Source organism: Onychostruthus taczanowskii, unplaced genomic scaffold (assembly GCF_017590055.1).
Source record: "Onychostruthus taczanowskii isolate IOZ18803 unplaced genomic scaffold, ASM1759005v1 scaffold28, whole genome shotgun sequence".
In the NCBI taxonomy this organism is placed as follows: Eukaryota; Metazoa; Chordata; class Aves; order Passeriformes; family Passeridae; genus Onychostruthus; species Onychostruthus taczanowskii.
Window position 1 is genome coordinate 3,619,298 of NW_024500128.1, and position 21,911 is coordinate 3,641,208.

A 21,911-nucleotide genomic window follows, 5' to 3' on the forward strand; every position below is an offset into this window, starting at 1 on the left:
GCAAATATGACCTCTTTTCTTTATAATGACAGTGTATCAGATAATCTCTCCTTGTGCAATTCACTTGGACCCTTAATTATTGTGACAATACTTGTTATTTAGAGAGCTCTTTCATCTTCAAAGCACATCACAAACATCAATTAACCCAAATCCAGATTAATTAATGTGACAATTAGTTTGCTATATATCCAGCAATTCCCGTAATGGAGAACAAACTAGTGGCTATTAAAGTCACTGGAATGAGTTCACTTGACTCCAACAGATATGGGATCAAGCTCATTTCTTGAGTCTATTTCTCTCTCCTAAATATTGACTGCAACATGGTATTTTCTTCCCCAGCATCTTCAGCTGCTTTAGCAAGAATAAAACTAAGGAATGGCAAGAGAAAAAAAAAAGGAATCTGTAAGCTGAGATGACACACACACAGAATGAATCAGTTTTGGTTTAGGGGTCATCTTAAATCTTACACTCTACCTGTATAGAGTTTATGAAGATTGATCAGGTCAGTCCTTGACACGCTCAGACAAGTCAGGGTTCCGAACACACTGCTACAATTAGTGAATTCAGGAAGTACTCATAACATAAGCCAATTGCTAAATTACAGATTAATTGCTAAATTACAGATTATAGTAGTTATAAACAACAGGGTGAGTGGTTGCAGCAAATTCACCACAGTCACTGTAAACCTTATGAAACAGGCACCTAAAGTTTTTTAGTAATCATTGTAGTGCCTGTGATAGCACTTCTCTCTCTCATGTAGAAAAGGAAGGGGAATATGAAAAAAAAAGGAAAAGAAACATTTACTTGAAATGAAGGTTTGATGGTATTTATGCAAGAAGGTCTAAGTCACTGCCTTTCACAGTGTGTTGTTCCATTTTATAATAATCCTCAAAATAATGCATCATTCTCTCTGAAGACTGCATTAAAACTCCTATGCTCATGAAGCAGTATGCACTTAAACAAATATTTCTCTTAGCTTATGAAATATACACCTAATCCGAATATTTAAGCCTATTTTTTTTCCTTTTAAGCACCAAGAAGGAACTTTCTATTATCTAAAATTATCAGCTGCACACTTAGCTCTAGAAGAACTTTGCTGAAAATTCACAACACGATAACATCCTTGAAGTGGCTAATAAATAAATAAATATTATTCAGGCTGTAAAGAAAGAGTGGCCTTCTCCAAGAGTGAGGCAATTATTCTACAGATTCCAGGAAAATGTTTTGACCTAGTGAAAAGGAAACAACTAACTGAAAGAGAAATTTGAAAGTATCTTTTGATTCATACTAAAGGCATGCAAAGGTTGAGTCCCTCTTCTTTATTTTTGAACATTTTCTACAAGAAGGACTCCATTTGCAAACACCTCTTCAATAACACCAGGGTAAGCAAGCAGGGAATGATTGGCTCCACTGGCATTAATTTGGTGAGTAAATTGAAGGGAAAATGCAGAACTGCTTAGTTAATCAAGTATGACTGAAATCACCCAATCAAGATAATAACCAGCACATCTAGCCTGTGCCGTAATTTGTTCTTGGTGCCAGTCTCTTTCTACATGGAATTAAAAGCCCAAAGAAACAGCAACAATAAATGAGCTTTCCCTTAGGGAACAGTATAAAATCCTTCAGTTCATGTCTTTCTAATCATCATTTGACACTGCCTGAATTGTCTTTTAAGCCACATGCTTTTCAGAATCCTGCAGAAATTATTGCTGTTGACCACAAACTGTATCTTTCCATACTAGTGCTTCAAACACCCTGACAGCTAAACTGTGAAAGAATAAAAGCACTAATGGATTTGTCTGACTATATTATTCCTTGTATTTTAACCTTTACTTGGTCTCCTTCACAGGTTCTGCTCAGTTACTTTCACTAGTGGCTTTCAGAGATACTGAGGGCTTATTTTACAGTTTATAATACACCTGTATAAGCAGAGCTCTAGTGAAGTATTAGAGGTCACTGAAAACTTATTGATCTAGGGAACACAGCCACAATAATTCAGAGAATATCAAAATATCCACTGCTATTCACTTTTCCTTAACTCAGAATGGAGCAGACATTCTATAAGAAGCAATTTCTTCCCCTAATGATCCATCACTTTGCATTAAAGAGTCAACACTTTTAAGAAATCAGAAGGAAACAGAAGGTTACAACTGTCTGAAGAAGACCCAACATTCCACCCCCAAAAATGCAATAGCAGACACTGGGGAAGTGATTGTTATATTAAGAACAAATTCTCATGTAATGATTTTAATTAATAAAATTAAAATCAAGTGATTATCTATTTGCATGCAGAAACAATGCCAAGATCTTTCTCGTAAGCTGTGGAGCTTTTTCTATTAATATTGTAATGAGGTTCATATTATACAATAGTATCAACAAGGCAGAAACAGCACTGCATAGATTACTAATTTAAGCAAAGTGCAGGTCTCTCAAGAAGACCTTGTTAACAATGACCTACCAAAAAAATGTAGAAAATTCACATTGAAAAGGGACATATTTATGAAGATCTTAATATGGAAATAAATTGAAAATAACCTTTAAAGTCACCTTAAGTGCATCTTGCTAGGACTAAGAGCATCATAGGTACACTGGGGTTTACAAACATACGGAAGAAGACTTCTCAGCAGAAACCCAAACACTGCATGTGCTAAGACACAGCTACTCCAACAGATCAGATGGACAGAGCCATGGGAGTCAACTGGACGCAAAAGAAAATGGAGAAGAATGGCAGAACCAAGTTTTAACCTCATTAGAAGTGCACAGGAAGGGGCAACCTTCCTATGGTTACCAAGCAAAAGAAACAGTACTGTCTGGAGGCTTCAGGCTGCAAAGAGCCACTCAAACACACACAGAGAGGCCCTATGACCCAGTGTATGGACCAGCCCTGGTAGGCATGGCTGTGTGTCCCACTCACAACTGCACCAATTTCACTCTGATCAGCACCTGTAACCTGGGTCGTGCAGGGATGAAGCAGTAAACAAGCTGACAACAATGCTATAATTGCAACAGACAGATTTTTGAAAGGTAGAAAAATATCTAATGGACATGCTTCCTTTGAAAATTTCCCCTAAGTAGGTGGAAGGTGGAAAGGGCTTTCTATACAGATATGACATGTGCTTCCCTAGCACTCTCCTAGCAGCTTATCAGTTTACCTTAGAAACATTTTTATTCCAGATTTTTTTCCTCAGTTCCTACTTTTCCCTGTGAACAGAACTTCTTTTGAGGAGGTTCTCCATACAACCTCAGCAGGAGATAGAATAATTTGCATGTCATATGTCCTGTTTGGCCTTTGCCTAACAAGCACCTTGTTAGGCATTTATTTCCCAAGCATTATAGCACCCAACACCAAAACAAAAAGGGGATTATTTTTATGTACACATTCTAAGGACTTCTCTAGAGAAAGAAGAACCAACTATTAGAATGGGTGGGCAGTAAATGATCCTTACCAGAAAGCAGCCACAATACAATCTTGTGTTTCAGATGAACCATTTACAGTAACATAACTTACATGCTGAAACCAGATTTGAATGGAAATGGTCCAAATTTACAGGACTTTCAGCAGAACAGACTAGGATAAACCTGCCCTCAGAAGGAGTACAGTCCTCACTCAGATTTGTCAGAGGTCACATTTGTGATTTGAAAATCTTTACATATCACTACTTTTGCATCTGAGAGGTATTTTGTTCCCTTCAATGCATACACTAATTGTCTCTCCTGTTAGCATTAAAAGAAGGTATGATTGGCACTGAAGTGTGACCAGACTTCTTGGATGGTTTTACTGTCTGGGAAGAAAAGCTCAGTAGGTTCATAAATCTAATATATACTTTTCATAATAAAACCTAGAGCAGCAATAATTGTAATAAAGTTTTACAAGATGTCCTGAGAGGAATAAAATGTTCATTATTCTCTGCACCACAGCTAAATAAAGCAAAATTAGTTTTTTCTTTAAAAGCCCACAAGGAATTAAAATTAACAGACTTTGTAAAGAATGCTAGCAAAAAGACTTTTGGCAGACCCTAACTATTGGTTGCTTTGATTTTAGTGACCTTGCTCATCGTATCTTTCTAAACAGCCATTTTAAACCAGAAAGTTTCAAATGCTCAGACAGTGTAAAGACTGCTTTGTGTGCAAGACTTATGAAGAGCAAACTTCCTGTATGTTGAGCTACTTTCTGTGAGTTGTTTTAGGGTACTTTTCCCATGTTAATCCTCATTCCCCATTACAAAAATCTGACCACTAAGCTCAGTACCCATGTGAATTCAGTGGCAGAGATGAAGTGCCACGATTTCAGGCTTCCAAATAGCCTACAGACATAAACCAAAGGTAGTCACAATTGCAAGGTGTCTGCAGTTGATGATTTCCACAAGCTGATAGCTCCCTTCGAGCCCTTCTGGTGCCTCTTTAAGCATTAACTTCGATTATGCCTTTGGAATATATTAAAAACTAACAGCAGGAAGAGACACAAAACCACCCAGCCTTATGCAATCACTGTTCACAGTGATCAAACAATCCTGGCAAGAAGCTGGTGCTCAGCAAGGCAGCTGGAATACACTAAATCTCCCCCACGTTAAATAAGGCACAGGGAACTCTTCCAACACTTAGCAGTAACATATTGCTATATACTTTATAAAGTGAAACAAAGCAACTGGAGTCAAACTTTCCAAAATATGGTAATGCAAAGAGAGGAATGCTTAGTCAATCAGAGTAAATCAAAGTATAAACATTCATACAGTGCTATACCAGTCACAGACACTTAATCTCTCTAATTCTTATAGTTTTCACTCTTCTGTCCTAGCTGCCAACCAATTCCTAGGTTATAGACCATCTAGAGAAGAAGCAAATAATTATCTGACAAGTATTATATCTGTCTCTCAAATACAAGTGTTTTGGGTGGCTGTTCTACCATAACAGTCTTATCTTACACTCACCAAAAGTTATAAAAGGCCTGAATTTGAAATAAGTATCAAGCTTTTTTATTATTTTACATCCATAATTAGTTTTAAAATATTCCTGTACTCATGAATGATCTGATGCAAATCTTAGTACTTTCAGCTTTTCTGCAAATGGCTGAACTGTAGCCTCAGGCAAATACTCAGATATCTAAAGCAGGGCTGCAAACATTTGCATACACAAACGAAAACCACAAAAATTCTCCCAAAAAGAGGGAAAAAAAGACTGTCTTGAAAATTCTCAGTAGGTTCATAAGACCCATCTTGCTCTGGTTTTCTTCTTCAGCCATTCTTTCACTGACTTTCCCCTTATCTTCTCTACAGGCAGGCCTAAGGGATGACTCTTGCTCCTCTTCACTTCTCCCTTTTCAGCCTGTCTTTTGGCAGCTTGTCTGCAAACAATTTTGCCTACTGCCTCTGCCCATAGCTCAAAAGAACACCTTTATTCCCAGACCCATCTTCTCCTGCCCACACTGAAATCTGAGCCTTTCTTATACCTTCTCACCTCAATTTCAGAGATAAGAGCATTTTTCTCCCTATGGAACCTCATTTCTCTACCCTTATGGAGTTGCCACTTGTTCTCACATCCTAGACTTCATATTTTGTTTGCTTCTCTTCCTAGATTTTTTCACCTAGGTGATTTCAAGACCACATATACACAACGTGATGAATGAAGTGCTGTGCTAATTCTGCTTTTCATTTCAGTAGCAGAAATCTGATCCATCTCTTGAGTCGAATTTATATGTTTTTCCATAGTAACAGGGCTAATTTTGTGAATCCAAGCATTCATAAGACAGCTTTTTTACCCTTTCCACACATCTGTGGAAAGGTTAAAAAATTACAGTGAAGATGTGCACTGTAACATATCCTCATCAGTGTTTTATTTTTTCCATCTGCACAGTACATCCTGCAGTAAGTAAGGAGTGAAAAATGACAAGTCCCCTTCTGCACAGTTTTACAGCTATAATGATGAAAGAAATGTTTGGAAGGACAAAAATAAAATTCTATTAAGTAATTTGGTATAGTAAGGAAAAAAAATAGTCATACTTTTGGGTCCAATATCCTTTCATCAGGTCTAAAAGTCTGAACAGACACTGCAGACCAGTGCTCTTTATTCGATGTTTTTTAATTTAGTGTTAGCCTTAAACCTGGTCAGAAGATAAAAACAATTGGATAAAGATTTGATTTAAGCCAAATTAGCCAAAAGATGATGATTTTTTCTATACAAAGCTCCAGGTTCCCAATTATCTGTCTTTCTGCTGACTAGAAACACTTCTATTACTATGGCACATGTCTTTTTGTGGTCATCCTATTCTTCAAGTATAATAAAAAAATCTCCTATTTCAGTGTTTCTTTTACAGAAGGTGTCCAGATATAGAAGCGAGGAAATAGTGGTTAAAATTGTGGTAGGGCTGCCTCTTCCCCTGAGTATACTTTCACCAGTTAAATGATGCTGGATTTAAATTATCCAACTGATTGGGAAAAACAGCCCCATATTTTTTGAGGTTACTGTAAGAAATATAGAGCATAATCCACTGATTACAGTGGATTACCACTTCTCTGCATCCTTAATTTGATTATGGTAATCATAATGCAGCTGTGTGATCATCTTTTCCATCAAAGAAGAGGGAAGTGCAGAATAGCAATCTACAGTTGAAAAAGAGAGACAAACTTTTGTTTTCTTTGAGTAAAACAATTAAAAAAGTAGGAATTACTTCTGACCTTTAGCCTGCGATCCTGGTCTCCACTGCACAGAGAATTTACAGACACTTTAAAGGTCTTCCATGCTGGATTTAAGTTATTCATCACAACCTGTAAGTGAAAAGAAGAAAGAGAACCCTTAACATTTCCACATCTCTCAGCAGAATGCTAACAAGAGCCACAATTCTCAATACAGTACATTCACCAGCAAGAGAAGAAAGCAGAGCTCAGCTGGAGTTTTCAGAACTACATCCAATGAGATATGAGCCCTTGAGCAACTGGCAGCTTCCAACACCCTTCCTCTGCAAAGCCCCCAAAAGGAGCAAGAGTGGGAAATGGACCCATACATACCCACAGATGATGCTACAGACATTGCTACAGCACTGCCATGCCTCAGTGGGAGATAACTGACAAGGGAAAGGGTGCAGAACTGAACTGGAAGCAATGGAAGACGCGCAGAACTGGGCAATGGAGGTGGACAACATCAATTTACAGGCACACTGTTTGCCTTGCTAGGAAAACTCTGTGGAAGCCATAACAGGTTTATAACCCCTAACATCTGCCCCAGCTCCACCCTATAAATCTCAATGCTGTTTTTTAAGACAGTGCCAGTCATTACCATGGAGCAGTAATGTCACTGGGTGATAAGAAACAAATGTAAAGCACCCAGATTACAATCCCTGAGAGGATGTGGGGAAGAAGCAACACAGTATTAATGGGAAAATATTATACAGTCTGTAGCCTGGTTTTGGCTAAATCTAGTATTTATATCTCCTGACCTTCCAACAGAGTATCTGACAGTTTAATTAGGTTTGGACCTTTGACTTCATCTTCCTTTACTGTAAGGTGCATAAATCAAGACCTGATATCCATTAGTTATTGACACTAGAGTGTAACACCAGGAATTGTTTTTAAGTGTGAGTGTTTGCACACCTACATTTAAAACCACTTCTCTTTGTGACATGGGAAACATAAACTATGCCTCCTGACAGCCCATCTGTGTCCCTGGAAAGTGAATTCAACTCTATTCCTTACCTCAGTCCTGTGAACAAGTTGTTGGGTTGCATCATCATTCACCCGAAAAATCTCCAGAAAAGGATCAGATTTGCTGAAAAAATCCTAAAATAAAATATAGGACAAGTTACTCTTGAGGCTTCTATTTCTTTGGGCTTTTTAGGCAAAATGCATTGGGTTCTTCCCTGACTGCTAATGAAAAGGAAGAGCCAGAGTAGTTTTAGTGAGACCTCTTGGTGTTTCTCAGCAATACTTCATTCTTGTCCTTGTCTCACAAGGATTCCTGTGGTACTGTTGTTGTTCTCAGTCTGACTATTTAATCATGGCATGCAAAACTGTAAAATGTCATTTTACAACCTCTTCCCTTCTTACACCCAGCCCAGTTTCCTGAGTATTAGCTCTGTCATCCACCTAGCTTGTTTATTTTTGTCTCCACACCTGTTTGATCTTTTGACACCAGTTTTTTAATGCATTGTACTTTGAAGCATATTCCACACTAGAGTTGAATTTCACACTTTTCACCTACCCTCTCAAAACAGAAGTTAATTGGCCAAGACATTGTGCTGCTACCAACTAACACAAGTCCTGTCATAATGGATTAGAGACGGTTAAAGAAGCAAGTCCTCTTCAGGATGTGGTAACATGACCCATGCTAAGATGACAAACAGAGCAGTGTAATGCAGGAAATAACTTGATATCTCTAGGCAAATCTGTGACAGACACCGAGGTTCACATTCACACACTGCAGAACACCTTCTCCTAGTCTTGTATTCAGCTAACAACCCTGAACTTTTTTACACAAACCTAAATTAAGTTGTTTTTTATAGGGCTGCTTCCCTGCGATCACAGGATCTTTTGTTTCAACATCTCATTTATTCTGGACATGCTGGCTGTGAGGGAGAAGAGTAACTGGCTGCTAACCCAGGAGGGAGAAACTTTCAAATTTCTAACTGTGCCATGTTGAAAGAGTAAGATTTAAAAGTCAATTTCCTATAGTTTCAAGTCCCTTCCTAATTTCCTTCTTCAAAAGAGCCACGTGATTAACTTTGTGCATGTGAACATTATTCGTCTTTATAGGACATATTCAAAACCACAGACCCCTACGTCAATTTGGGGAAGTGAGAAATTCTGTTCAGTATCCAAGTGTTTCTATGATAGTGTAAAAATTATTCTAATATATATAATTCTACTGATTTCTTCTCACCAAATGTCCACCATAACTATGTTTGATTAACTGCAAGGCCATTGGTTTGGGAACAACTTTGGATAAGATGCCAGCCAAAGTCTGGGCTTGGTAAAATTTATTCTTAGGGCATTTTTACAATTTCATATGTTCAAAACAAACAAAGAATTAATGGCTTTGAAAAGGGACACCTGAATTTGAATGTCTGAAGAAGAAAATGGAACACATGTCCCTATGGACCACAAAGCCTTGAGCAAGGCTCAAGGAACCTAATGTCTTGTCATCCCCTAAAAATGACATAATGCTGTGTTGAGAGTGCTGTTTAGTCACTGATCTCCTTCATTTTCTAGAGAAAACTTAGTGGCCCATTTAACAGCTGATGCAAAGCACGTGAAGATTTATTTGTCAAATCCTTTAATGGGGAGCATAGAACAACAAAGCTGTATGCTTGGCTATTTGTTCTAGCTACATGGTAAACAGGACATTTTATGTCAAACTCTGTAAAACCAGTGCAAAATTCATCTTTAAGTAACTCTAGAGTTTGCCTCAAGGCCCTGATGTAGATTTAATATCTGAATGCCACTCAAAATTTGAAACTTCTAGGTATTGGGGGTTTTGGTGATCAAATTCTGCCAGATTACCAGTGTATAGCAAAGAGAACAAGCAGAGAGAGAGGGTGCTGGTTTAATCATGATCATGCAAAAATGCAGAGTGCATAGGGTTAAAAAGGATTGAGCTGCCTCTTCTCACACATAAGCATTCTGATTGAAGCTGGGTAAAAAGCTGAATGTTCAGAGTTTCTTTACCAAACACAAATTTGATAAGTTATTTGAAAGAAAGTACCTCAAAATGATACATCCAAAGAATGTACGTACCCTGGTGTGCAAAAGAATTCAGAAAGGGAGCCAAGATTTCATTTAAGGCTCAAAATACAGTATTGTTCCTAGCTGAGTATCATAAAGGTACAACAGCACATCAGCACAAAGGAAATAATTTCTGGTTTTAACTACCAAGATAATACCACATGAAAGGAAAGATTTTAATGCTGGATGGTTGTTTATATTACTCCCCCTCCAATGCAAAAACAAGACCTCATTACTATCAGAATTGAGGTACGAACAAAAAAATCCTTCTATATTGGAAGTGCTTTGTAATAAGTAGAAATGATAAGCTGAAGAAACATTTGCTTTCACAATTAACTTTTTTTGGTTGTTATGCTGAATCTAATAGCTTTGCATTATCCCCCAAGAATATCTCTGAAAGAAGAATAGCTGCAATATATTGTGTTATTTTAATAATATTTAAATGATTAATGTAATACATTTGCTGGTGGTATAATGCACATTGTTCTTTCAGTATGTGTAGCAGTTATACAGTAATAACACAAGTACATGGCCTAGACTTAAAAAATTTAGATATATCTGTTTCTAAGCACCTAGTTTGACACATTTTTAGTAGATTAATTTTCAGAGCCCAACAATTTTTAAAATTCAGGATTGGGGATCAAGTCAAAGGTCCCTTAAAAAAGGGCTGAAGCAGCAAAAAGATTAAAATTTTGAATACTATCCAACAGGACATTTGATGAGGTTTTTTTTGGTAGTAGTTTAATAGCAGAGAACTATATAAAAAAGCAATATTAGCTCGTATTTTGCAGATATTTGCTGGATAATCTTTCCCAAATAACAGTAACTGCCTCTCTCAGAACAGGAGAAGCAGTTTGCCTGCCCCAGTGCTCATAATTTATTATAGCTATCATAAAAAATGTAGCTGCTTGTTATGGTAATTGTGACACAGCTATTAATGCAATAAAACCTTTCCAAAAGTTATTGTTTCACAGTGAAGTGTTCTCAGTGGATCTCTTGAAACAAAGATCTGCCATTTGAGCTGACAGGGCTTCAATAAAACATGAAAAAGCAGTTATACCTTCCAAATAAGCACTGTAATAAAAAATACAACCGTTATTTCTGCTAAAGTCAGTTAACTAAAGGAAACTTTCATATCCATAATTTTTCCTATAATTTTTCACTGAATGTTTCAGCCAGTCCAGTAAGAAAAAATTATTAGGCTTTGTTCTGTAGCTTCTCTAAAATTCTTGCAGTTTTACGTCAGGAGAGTAAAAAACATGCAACAAACATATCCTGCCTGTTAAATCTTATCAACAAATTTTCTTTAATTTTCCAAAAATGTGTCATTCAAGTATTTTTCCTTCATGTAGGAAATACATACAGAGGCTTCCTCTGTTTTTCAGGAGACTCCAAAGCCAGCTTCAACCCTCAGTTTGTTTCTCTGACGTTACATCTCTACTCAGGTGTTCACTTCTCTGAGTGGGGAGAGGCATGCAAAACCATGCTTAGGATTTTACAAAATCGGCTCTTCTCAATTCTTTATGTTTATTTCCCTTTTTGTGACATCAGAGCACTCATTCTTTTTCACCAATGGCCGAACTGTGAAATTTAAGTAATTAATAAAAATAATTACCAATAGTTCCTTGCATCTAATGATGTCAAAGTTCATTATAAGCTGTACATTTTTCTTATAGAGGAAGTAAATCAAGTTTCAGCCAGGTATTGAGCTACATCTTTAACTGGAGAGAATTGAAAGACTTCTTTCAGTGCAATAGATTTCCAGAGATTTTCATCAGTTGAAGACAGGACTTTGGATTCAGATAAGACATGATGAGTCACTGCTTGACTCGCACACTGCATCATCCAAGAATTCTTTATTAGACGAAGCCCACCTTGACTGGCCATTTAAAATGGCAAGAATGACAACACTGTTGCAATATTTCAGAGTGATCCTTCTCACCTTACCCCATAAAGTGTTTCAATCACTCTCTAAAACTGTTGCCCAGAAAACACTGACCCGGCTCAGAATTGCACTGTGGCAAGTATCCTTTTAATTTATACCAACAAGAACTAGAAGCAATCATAATATTTAAAGCAGGTTACATTTTGCATTTGTGGAAAGCAATAACTAAGTGGAGTCCTATTATGTTGTTTGTGTCCTTTCCTTTCCTTTCCCTAGATGTGACAGCAAGTAGAACAAAGAAAATTTGTACAAGTTTGGGAATTACCTCTAAAGATATCTGTCTAAAGAAAGGTTGTTAAATCTACATTTTGACACCTAAATAAATTATGCAACTCAAAACCACTCAGACTCCAGCAACTCTGAAAGAGGAAAGTAATTTATCTTTCAGATGAGAAGCAAATTCAGGTCCTGATCATTTATGATTGTTAATGATCCTGAGCACAGTAAAATTTTATAAATTTTATAAAGTTTATGTTAAAGTTATATGTCAGAACTATTCATCTTTCTGTGTACTTTCTGCTTGCCTGAGATTTTCTGGTAGTTTCAGCTGAAAATATTTTTCATAAGTTACAACCCGAGTTTGAAAACCTGATGAATATATATCCAAAAGTAGTCTCACTGATTTGATTTTAAGCTACTCTCATGTCAGATGTTTACAAGAACACACTTGGGGCATCACCATCCTAAACCTTTTTACAGTTCTGCCATATGTTTCTAATTAGAAGCACCTTCCTGTATAAGAAGGGACCATATACCTCAAAGCATTCTATGCCTGCTATTACACTGAAATGACAGGGAGTGGTACAAGCAGATATCAGGTTTTCTTGGGCTGTGAGTTGAGATCCTTATTATGAGTAAATTGCTAAACAATAACAGATATTTTCAGAAAGAGGTATTCCTTATAATGTTGAGTAGTGTTTGAGTCAGTGGAAAGTTTTTTACCTAGAGAGGGAAATAAGTTTTTAACAAATATGCAAGTCTTTTTCTCACATTCAAGCTACGTTTTGTTGAACAAAATGTGTATCATGACTGAGCTGTTATGAAGTTTTTTAGCTGCATTTTAGGAAACTTCAATGATAACATCATTGATTACTCACAGAAAGTTCACTTCTCTAAATACTTCTGATCTGTGGCATTTTACATAATTAAATTGTCTTGGTTGTAGTGTAATTAACTTGTCTTGATTTTAATTAGATTTTCTTGAGTTTTTTTTTTTTTTTTTTTAATTACTTGCAACCCGAGGAAAGCCTCATTGTGAACATCCATCTGAAAACCCTCATGTGTTTAATAACACAAGGTAAAAAAAATATCTGTCATGGAAGACCTCATCAAATTATATTTGCAGGCATTCTTATATCTTTCAGAAAGGTTAATATCAAGCAGCTTACCTTGTCATCCAATTTCCGTGCACTGAATGAAAGTTCAACGTAGTCATCGTTGCCAGACAATTCCTCAGCGATCACCTAAATGGAAAGCTACACTTGAGTTGTGCATGGTGTAATGGAAGGGGGGAACTATGCCATTTTTCAGTGTGTGAAGACTGCAGACCCCACTTAGGAAACTGAAGTGTGGAACAAGTTAATGTGTTTCTCTTTGCCGTCAGGAAGGACATCACCTTGGTCAGCCCACAAACCTGAATCAGTTTGTGTCATGCAACTATGCCTTGTCAATCACCTGTCAAAGGGCAGACACCCACATCCACCAGGGATCCTTTTCCTCTGACCAAGTGCCCCTCCTCAGAGTGGAAAACAGAGAATTCCACAATCTCACAGTATCCAAGGGGACAAAAATGCTCTACAAGGGTTGTACTACTCAGGCCTAAAGCCCAATTATTTTTATGCCACTTCAGCATCATTTGGCAAGATAAATGAAAAAAATAGTGAAGTCACCTGGCATTAGCTGCCATGAAGGACACATTTACAGCAGGAGAGCTCTCCTGAAATAGCTTTTCTGCAATAGCCACATTGGCAAAACAATTTACCGTGGATGGAGTCAGAAGCAAGTAATCCTAAAATAATATCATGTGATTCTTTCAGACGGTGTAGGCTATATCAGTAATGATGCCAGTCACTGTGCTGTGCAACGTTATAAAAAAACCAACCAAGCCAGCTTCCTAAGTAAGCCATTAAAATGCCTCATATAGGTGCTACGATGCCCAGTGTCTGGGAAGAATGATGAGCAGAACTCCATGATATCACAAGGCTAATTACTTTATCATACTATATTATACTATAACTATACTACAAAGAATACTTCTAACTCCTGAAAAACTCGTGATTGTCTGCAGACCAACAGTCCACACAGTTTGGACCTGATAGGCTAATTAACACAAACAATTCCACCAGAATCCAATCCAGCAATCACCTTGGTTAAGCAATCTCCAGAACACATTCCACATGAGCACAAACACAGGAGCAGCAAATGAGATGAGAAGTGTTTTGATCATTCTTTTTGCTACTTCTCTCTGTTTAGAGGTCATGTGAATACCACAGCCTCAGGGAGAGAAGGCACTAACCAAACCTGGCATATTTTGCTGGAAAACATTCTTTGAAACAAACCACATTATATTCTATTTGACAGCTTTAAAACTTTTTCCCCATTGTAAGTGCTTTCCCCATGGATTAAATCTCCCAAAAGAACCTATTTCCTGGGTGTTTCGTGTTCATGACCACACACGTGGCAGCCATGCCAGCTTCCCAGATAGGCTCTGGCTGTCTCCACCACTTGAATCCTTGAGGAGCTGCTGGGAAAACAAAAAATTGCCAAACTGGCTTGGCAGCAGCTACTGACTGCACGCCAAAACATCAACACCTCAGAGGTGCATATGGGCTGCCATAGGCATCTTGTGAATCTATGTCAGAAAGGACAGCAGCTGCCAGAGGCAAGAGACACAAAGGAAGGAGAGGTGGGAGGCCTGCAATGACACCCTAAAGAAGATCCAGGAAGAGGCATGGAGAAGGCCATGCTGTGGGGACAGAGCGGGAGATTCACTCTCTGAAGGAAGTGCTCCATGCTGGAGGAGGCACCTCTGTGTACACCCTCAGGTAAGACTCATTCTGGAGCAGAGATGTCCCTGTGTGTAAGTCCAGAGCAGAACTAAGAAAAAAACCTCAAAGAGCAGCAAAAACATCACTATTTTCTGATCCTGACCTGCGTCACACGCCACCTCACCAAAGGGACTGAGCACAACATGAAGTGAAGGCAACGGGAGTGAAGACTATGAAGGAGGCAGGAGAGGTGTCAGAAGTGGAGTACAGGAGAGGGGCAGGAAAAGTATTTTCCCTAGGAGGTGTTTTTTTTTTTTGTCCTATTTGTTTCTCAGTAGTTAAAAGTTTACTTTGATTGGCAATTCATTAAATTAAGTAAAATTCCCTGAGACTATTCTGGCTGTGACACCTCCCAGCAGGGAGATGTGATGTTTCTCCAAACAAAACACTCACATGTAGCCAGACAGGGGCACAAATGCTTAACTGGGCATTAAAGTACCATCACACAGGCACAGATGTGGTGTGTTACATCTTCTAGGCAAACATCAGCTTGCTGATGAAATTTGACCCATGGAGCCTGACACATTTCTCTTCCATGTAGTCTGATGGTTTACAAAATCTGGTTAAGCTGTGTGTGACCAACAGTGCTCTGGGATTTGCACACCAAATTTCACAAGTATTTTTAACTGAAGATAATGAACCTGCTCTTGTAAAGGTTTACAGACTTGCAGCTGGAGAAGCAGAACAATGTTCTGTTTGCTTTCCACAGCCATATTATAAAATTGTGTGGATGAGACATTACACAGTCAAAAGATGAATAAAATTCCAGCAAAACTTGCTAAGAGAGGAACTTCCAAAATACTATGAAAAACTCATAGCTCACTATACTGAATGAGTTAGGAAACTAGTATTCCTAACTTCCATGCTTGACAGACACCTGGTACGTCCCCAGATCCAGAAATATAATAATTAATCAATTTTTAATTATTCTGTTGAGACAAAAAACTTTTCACACAGTATTTCTTTGTCTGGGTTCAGTTTTCTCCCGTTCAAGTCAACTTGCTCTTTAGAACTGCTGGACAGAAGCCAAAGCATGTAAATAAGGTCCATATTTCATGGTTATCATCCAGTGTGAGGCCAGCAGGGACTATTAACTCATTTTCTCTCATCTTCTGTTTATCACAGTGATTTAATTTTTGCCAGAACACTCCCCTAACAAACCTAATAATTTTAGTTGTACTACAGCATTTGTGTTTTCACAAGACTAAACTACTTTGTGCTCCTCAAAGAAGAACAGAAGGGAGGTCCAGAACACCACAGGGATGGGTGAGATGAAGTATGCCCAGACCATGCCAGCAGGCAAACCATATGAAGTTATTTAGGGAACAAAACTCTCTCCTGGTTCTATTCAGCCAGATGAGTGGGGAACTCCTTTCCAACCCCAGACCAAAACCAAGTTTATTGTATGCATTTAAGCAAATCAATTCCCAGCCAAGCACAAAGGAAGACATCTAAGAAATCAAACTCCCTGCACTCTCAAGAAACTACCTCAGAATCTGCTGTCTCTTTTGTGGCTGAAGGCAGAAAAAAAATCCAAACAATCAAGCCAGAAGAAAACCATCTGGCAAATCACACATTAAGGAAAAAAGTCCTTCTCAGTCTCATGAGGCAACAGAGCACATACCCCCAAAGCAAAGTGCAGAAAAAATTGATCTCCCAAGCAAGCCAGCATAGAGAAAGATGAAAGAGAGGTAATGTTCAAGATAGACATAGGGCTATGACAATCCAGTCCTTAGTTGCATTACAATACATCTAAAACTAATCTCATTTTTTTTTTTTTTTTTTTTTTTTTTTTTTTTTTTTTTTAACTGAGAAACTGGAAAAAGCCCAAGGGAAAAGAAAGATGTGGTTCCTTTACATGTCAAAGCATGTATAAATTAATTTCTGAAGGTTCTAGTCATTCAGCTAAAAGTATTCAAACAGCAGAAGTTACTTGCTGTCATCCAAGTACCCTAAAAGTACAAGTATTAGGGTATACAATAGCAAGTATTGTATCTCTTTTACAAATCATACATTATTTGTTGCCATTTCCTTAAAACAAGCATTTGTCAGAAACAGTGCAAATCATCAAATCAACAATTTAAATGCATTTCTCAATCAAGTATAGTTCTGATGGCTTAGCAGGATGCTTTTAGAGAGAATTACTCACTTTAGATATTTCTAAATAACAGGAAAACAAAAGCATGTTTAAGACTGACTTACTGTTATAGATGACTTTCCTGCTGTGTTGCCATGTTTGAGTAAGGACTTGGAGAGCTTCCTCTGAGAAACAATCTGCATGAAAATAAAAACAAAGGGAAAAATAATTAGAATCTGTAGTAAATACATGGTTTATTGTGATTTCAGTTTTAGTTGCTTTCTTTTTGGTTTTTTTTTTTTTTTTTTTCCTTTTGTATCAAGGTACTTTCTCAATCCATGATCAGAGTTAACACAGTAAGACCACAACCAACAAGAAAGGTCCCCAGGAAACCTGCACAGGATTCAATGGAAGGACAAAAAAAGCATTTGGGGTCAAGCAGAATGGGGAGAACACAACTCACTGCATTGAACAGAACAATGAGGGACACATAGATTTTTCTCAAGTATTGCAGTGATGGTGACAGAGGACAGAAGTAAGGTTTAACTGGGCTAAAAAGACAGTAAGAAGGGAGCTGTAGACAGCAAATCTATCAGAGATACCCTTAAAACTCAACTCAGTAATTTTTATTGGAAACTGAAGTCCATTTAAAATGCAAAGAATTTATTTTACCTCAAAATATCAGCAACTCTAAATTCAGGGCAAAAGGAAGCAAGCTATCCCATATTTCAGTTCCAAAATTGTCTCCTTTGCTTACCAGACCTCCCCTAGAACTCAACATTATAAATGAACTTGGTCATTAACCATATTGTAAATATACTTCAAATAAATGGCATCAGAGGGACACTGACAAAAGATTTTATCTGCCATATCAATAACTAGCATCCTCTTACAATTTTGAAACACTTAAAACCAGACAAGTAAAAGTATTAGAAAAGGAAGAAACCTTACAATGATGGAGAACTGCTAAGCTACAGTGATGTTCCAGTCACTAGTAAAGCTAATGCTAAATCAATTTATTTATTTATTAAGCAGAAAACTTCAAAATGTAGACAGATGTAAAGGTAATTCAAAACACCTCTTATAAGTCACAGTATTATTTGTAATCTGACAAAACTGTAGTACAATTGTGCTGTGCAGATAATGAGCAAAAGATTGTGTGCTGAGAAAAACCTTAACTTCTTGAATGTGGCTTTTATCCTAGAAGTAGTCCTTTCCGCCTTCCCCCATCCAACAGTATATGGACAACTTCTTCCAGACAGCTGATCTAAATGTTCCACAAATAGACATCATTGGCAAATATGCCAAAATATTAGCTGCAAAAGAAAGGCAGCCACCAAGTGAAAAGGAGAGTTCCAGACCCTGCATGAGAGTCCTGGGAATCACACAAACTCCAGCAATAAACCACAACATTAGGTAATGGCCAGAGCTGAAATGCTCAGTAATGCAAAGTCACAGCCAGCCAAAAAACATGCTGTGAGACAGGAGTGAATAGGTTGCACATTTTAGCTTAACGTCAGTGGGGGGAAACATGTTTGTACAGCCCATCAACTTGCTGAATTGAAGAGAAAATCAAAAGCTGCACCTCAGATAATTCCCAGCTACAGTTGTAATAGAAGCAACAAGACAGAAGCAAGTTTTAAACAGGCTTTAAATGTGAGACAGGAGAACCACCAAATGACAGGACAGCACATCTGGAATCACTGTGACCAGCTTCTTGTTCCTATTGCAACTATACCTGACAGGGGTATATCTAATCAGTTCTTAAAGAACTTAAAGGGAAACACTCTCCTCTGGAAATTTATTATATTCACTATCCTTATGTAAACATACTTTCCTAACAGCTAATCTGATTTTCTGCAGTTTAAGTTTATTATTTCTATTCTCTGCAGTTTAAGTCCATTATTTCTATTGAATGCACCATGAATTGGTAAAACAAGTCTTTTTCCTTGTATTCCTGGGCAATCCTTGCATTTGAAGACTATTACAAACTCCCTACAGTCGTCTTCTTTACTACATAACTTGAGTTTGTCCTATCTTTCCTTCTTGACCAAATTTTCTAGCTCTCAAACCATTCTCTCTACTCTCTGATGATCCTTCATGGACTGGCTCATAAACACTCTTAGAATAATGCTCAAAATTGAGCATAATAGCTCTGGTCCTTCCCATGAGAAGCAAGAAGAGCTTCTCATTGCAAGGCTGATACACTCCAGAATTACATTTGCCTTATTTTAAGAACACCATGATACTGTTAACTAATGTTCATAATAGGACCATTTCAGATTGCCAGCTGCAGTTTTGCAGCTGGCTATTACTTAAATGAATAATTTAACACTCCTTTTTGGACTGCCTTCCATAATGTTGTCTGTTGTCAACATCTCACTCAATTTTCCAAACTAACTTTTGGATTTCAACTCTAGTGTTGGTCAGTGGCAACAACAGACAGGACTACAAGTAAGATGACAATATTACTAGCAGCTCTTTTTCTTCCTTAGAATCTTGGAAATACTGTTTGTGATGATCTTTTAAGTCATCCCTACATTTATCTTCTTGCCAGTAAATAGGTTCAAGTATAAATCATTGCACTCCTGTGAACTGTGAGGTGCAATTCAAAAAATCTTGTTTGAGATTCTCATATAGGAGGTAATACAGAAATATGACAGATTATTCTTAACATGGAATTAAACTATGGGATCTGTACCAGCCAGACAATGAATTATGGCAGCTGAGGAGCAGAGCCCATTTATCTCCATGGCCAAAGATGCTCAGGCAAATTTGTAAAATACATTAAGCTTTTCCACTGAAAGCTGTGAGTATTGTCCACCAGAAACCTTTTCAGACTTCTTACATATACATAGCCATGGTATGAGATAGAACTTGGGTGGGAACCTGTCCTAGAGTAGCCTCTTTAGAGACAGCAGGACTTCTCCCCCTGAGCTACCCAAACTTTTCCAGCTCCCTTTGCTGCTTTCCGAAGGGTCACAGCTTTCACGAGGCATTGCACAGCTCAGGAGCTCCTGTGCAGGTGGCAGATAGATGGCTCAAAGTTCCAGAAAGGATAATTTATTCTGACGTGCTCATTAGTAGGCTGCATTAATGACACTCGCTCTCTAAGACAGAAGCATCGTTCTGACACAGTAAGCACTCTGCGTATGTAAATATGTGTATTTGGGTGCAAGTGTTTACCAGTTGTTAATTAAGGGCCACTAAAACTAATCCTCCATCTGGCAACAATGTGCCAACGTTGTTGCCTCAAATTGTAATTGTAATTGCAATAACCATAAAGGAGTCTGTTTTCCATAGCAGTAATTTGACTCTTTTGTTCATGCATTACACAAAATGGGTCTCACTGGTTTAAAGAACCACTTCGAACCTGCCATCAATTGCCTACCATATTTTTGTTATTGTCCCAATGCAAATCTTCTTCTGAACATTATTATACAAAGCATTTGCTGACCTGATTTTCAGACAGCAAGTCCTAAACAATGATAACTTGAGGGACTAGCATGCATTAGTCTTAGTTCACAGTTACAGAGACAGCTGAGTTGGCAAAATGTCTTACAAGAAGGTAATTGACTACAGGTCTTTCATTTGTCAGGAGTCTTCGGCTTGACTCTGACTTCAAAACCTTGCAATTTAAAACTTCTGCTTCAGAGAAAAAAAAGGGTTTTTCCAAAACTGATGTGAAGAAGTGCAGAAAGTAAATGTCTCTCTTCTTTCCAGAACACAAATAACAGAACCCAGTTCAGCCCTAGAAAACCTCACTACATTTCAAGAATATGTATTTTCACAAACATTTTATTAGAAGCATGACCTACCAGTCAGCAAATGGATGTAGGAAACAGTCCTTGTTCACACTGTAATAGAGTTAATTTTCTTCTTAGTAGCTGGTACTTAATGCTGTGTTTCAGATTTAGCATGAGAATAATGTTGGTAACACACTGATGTTGTGGTTGTTACTAAGTAGTGCTTACTCCATATCAAGGACTTTTCAGTTTCCCGTGCTTTGCCAGAGAGGAAGTGCACAAAAAGTAAGGAGGGAAGACAGCCAGGATGGCTGACTGAACTAGCAAAAAAGATATTTCATACCATAGACTGCCATGCTCAGTATACAGACGGGGGAGAATTGGCTGCGAGCTGCTGATTGCTGCTAAGGGCTGGGCTGGGCATCTGTCAACAGGTAGTAAGTGATTGTACTATGCATCACTTCTTTCTCTTGGATTTTATTTTGTTCCTTCTCTCTCCTTTTCCCTATAGCTGTTGTTATAATAATAACAACTATTTTTTAAAATTATTAAACTGTTTTTATCTCAAGCCATCAAGTTAACCTTTACTTTCTGATTCTCCTCCACTGTAGCAGGCACAGGGCAAAGGAGGTGTAAGCAAGAAGCTGCATGGTGCTTTAGCTGCCAGCTGGGGTTCAACAACAACAATCCTTTTTATTGCTCATTGTGGGGAGGCTCATCCAAGGGTCACACCTCAGAGGTATAAAAGGTGAGACTTAGAGAAGTGAAGTCAACTTCATTTTCAGCTACATACAAACTATTACCCAGTTGTGGCCTAAGAGCACCACATGTCCAGTAAAAATGCCATACTAATATGTTTGCATGAGGTAGAAATAAGAATGTAAAAGCCACTGCTCTGTTTCTGAGAGGGAGTATATGCACATGAAGTTACTCCTATTTAACAGATATTCAATCATCTCAAGAGAACATAATCTCAGCTAGATTTCTGGTCTGAAGTGATAAGGGATGTCAGCCCTGTGGTAAGATGGGAGTGAGAAATTCCCTTGAAGATGATCTTTTCCTTATTACATACAAGCCCTTATAGGTTAAGAATAGATGCTCAATATTGCTGTAGAGAAATCTAGACTTACATCTCCATTTGATCTTATTTCCAATGTAAAACAGCTAAAAGAGGCTTTGCACCTTTTTTTTCTTCATTATTTTAAAAATATGAACAGATGCAAGACTCCAGATAAAAGCACCAAGGCGCTGACACCAGCTGTGTACCAAGCATTGCTCAGCAATCGCTCAGAGACAAGGACTCTGATGAAGGTTTCCTCTCTTTCCTCTCTCCTGTGCCTGAGTCGTGACTAATCAGCACTGTGTAAGATGAGCTGTGAAATATAA

At 37.9% G+C, this 21,911-nt stretch overlaps 1 protein-coding gene across 1 annotated transcript in view; it reads right to left on the reverse strand.

Annotated features, from left to right (window-relative positions):
• CPNE4 (copine 4) overlaps window positions 1–21,911 on the reverse strand; it is a 178,601-nt gene that overhangs the window by 80,712 nt on the left and 75,978 nt on the right. Inside the window, exons 3-6 of the mRNA XM_041407781.1 lie at window positions 16,905–16,976; window positions 13,044–13,118; window positions 7,686–7,769; window positions 6,672–6,761 (exon numbers count right to left, since the gene is read on the reverse strand). Of these exons, the coding sequence (XP_041263715.1) occupies window positions 6,672–6,761; window positions 7,686–7,769; window positions 13,044–13,118; window positions 16,905–16,976 (321 nt within the window). The remainder of the gene's footprint in view (window positions 1–6,671; window positions 6,762–7,685; window positions 7,770–13,043; window positions 13,119–16,904; window positions 16,977–21,911) is intronic.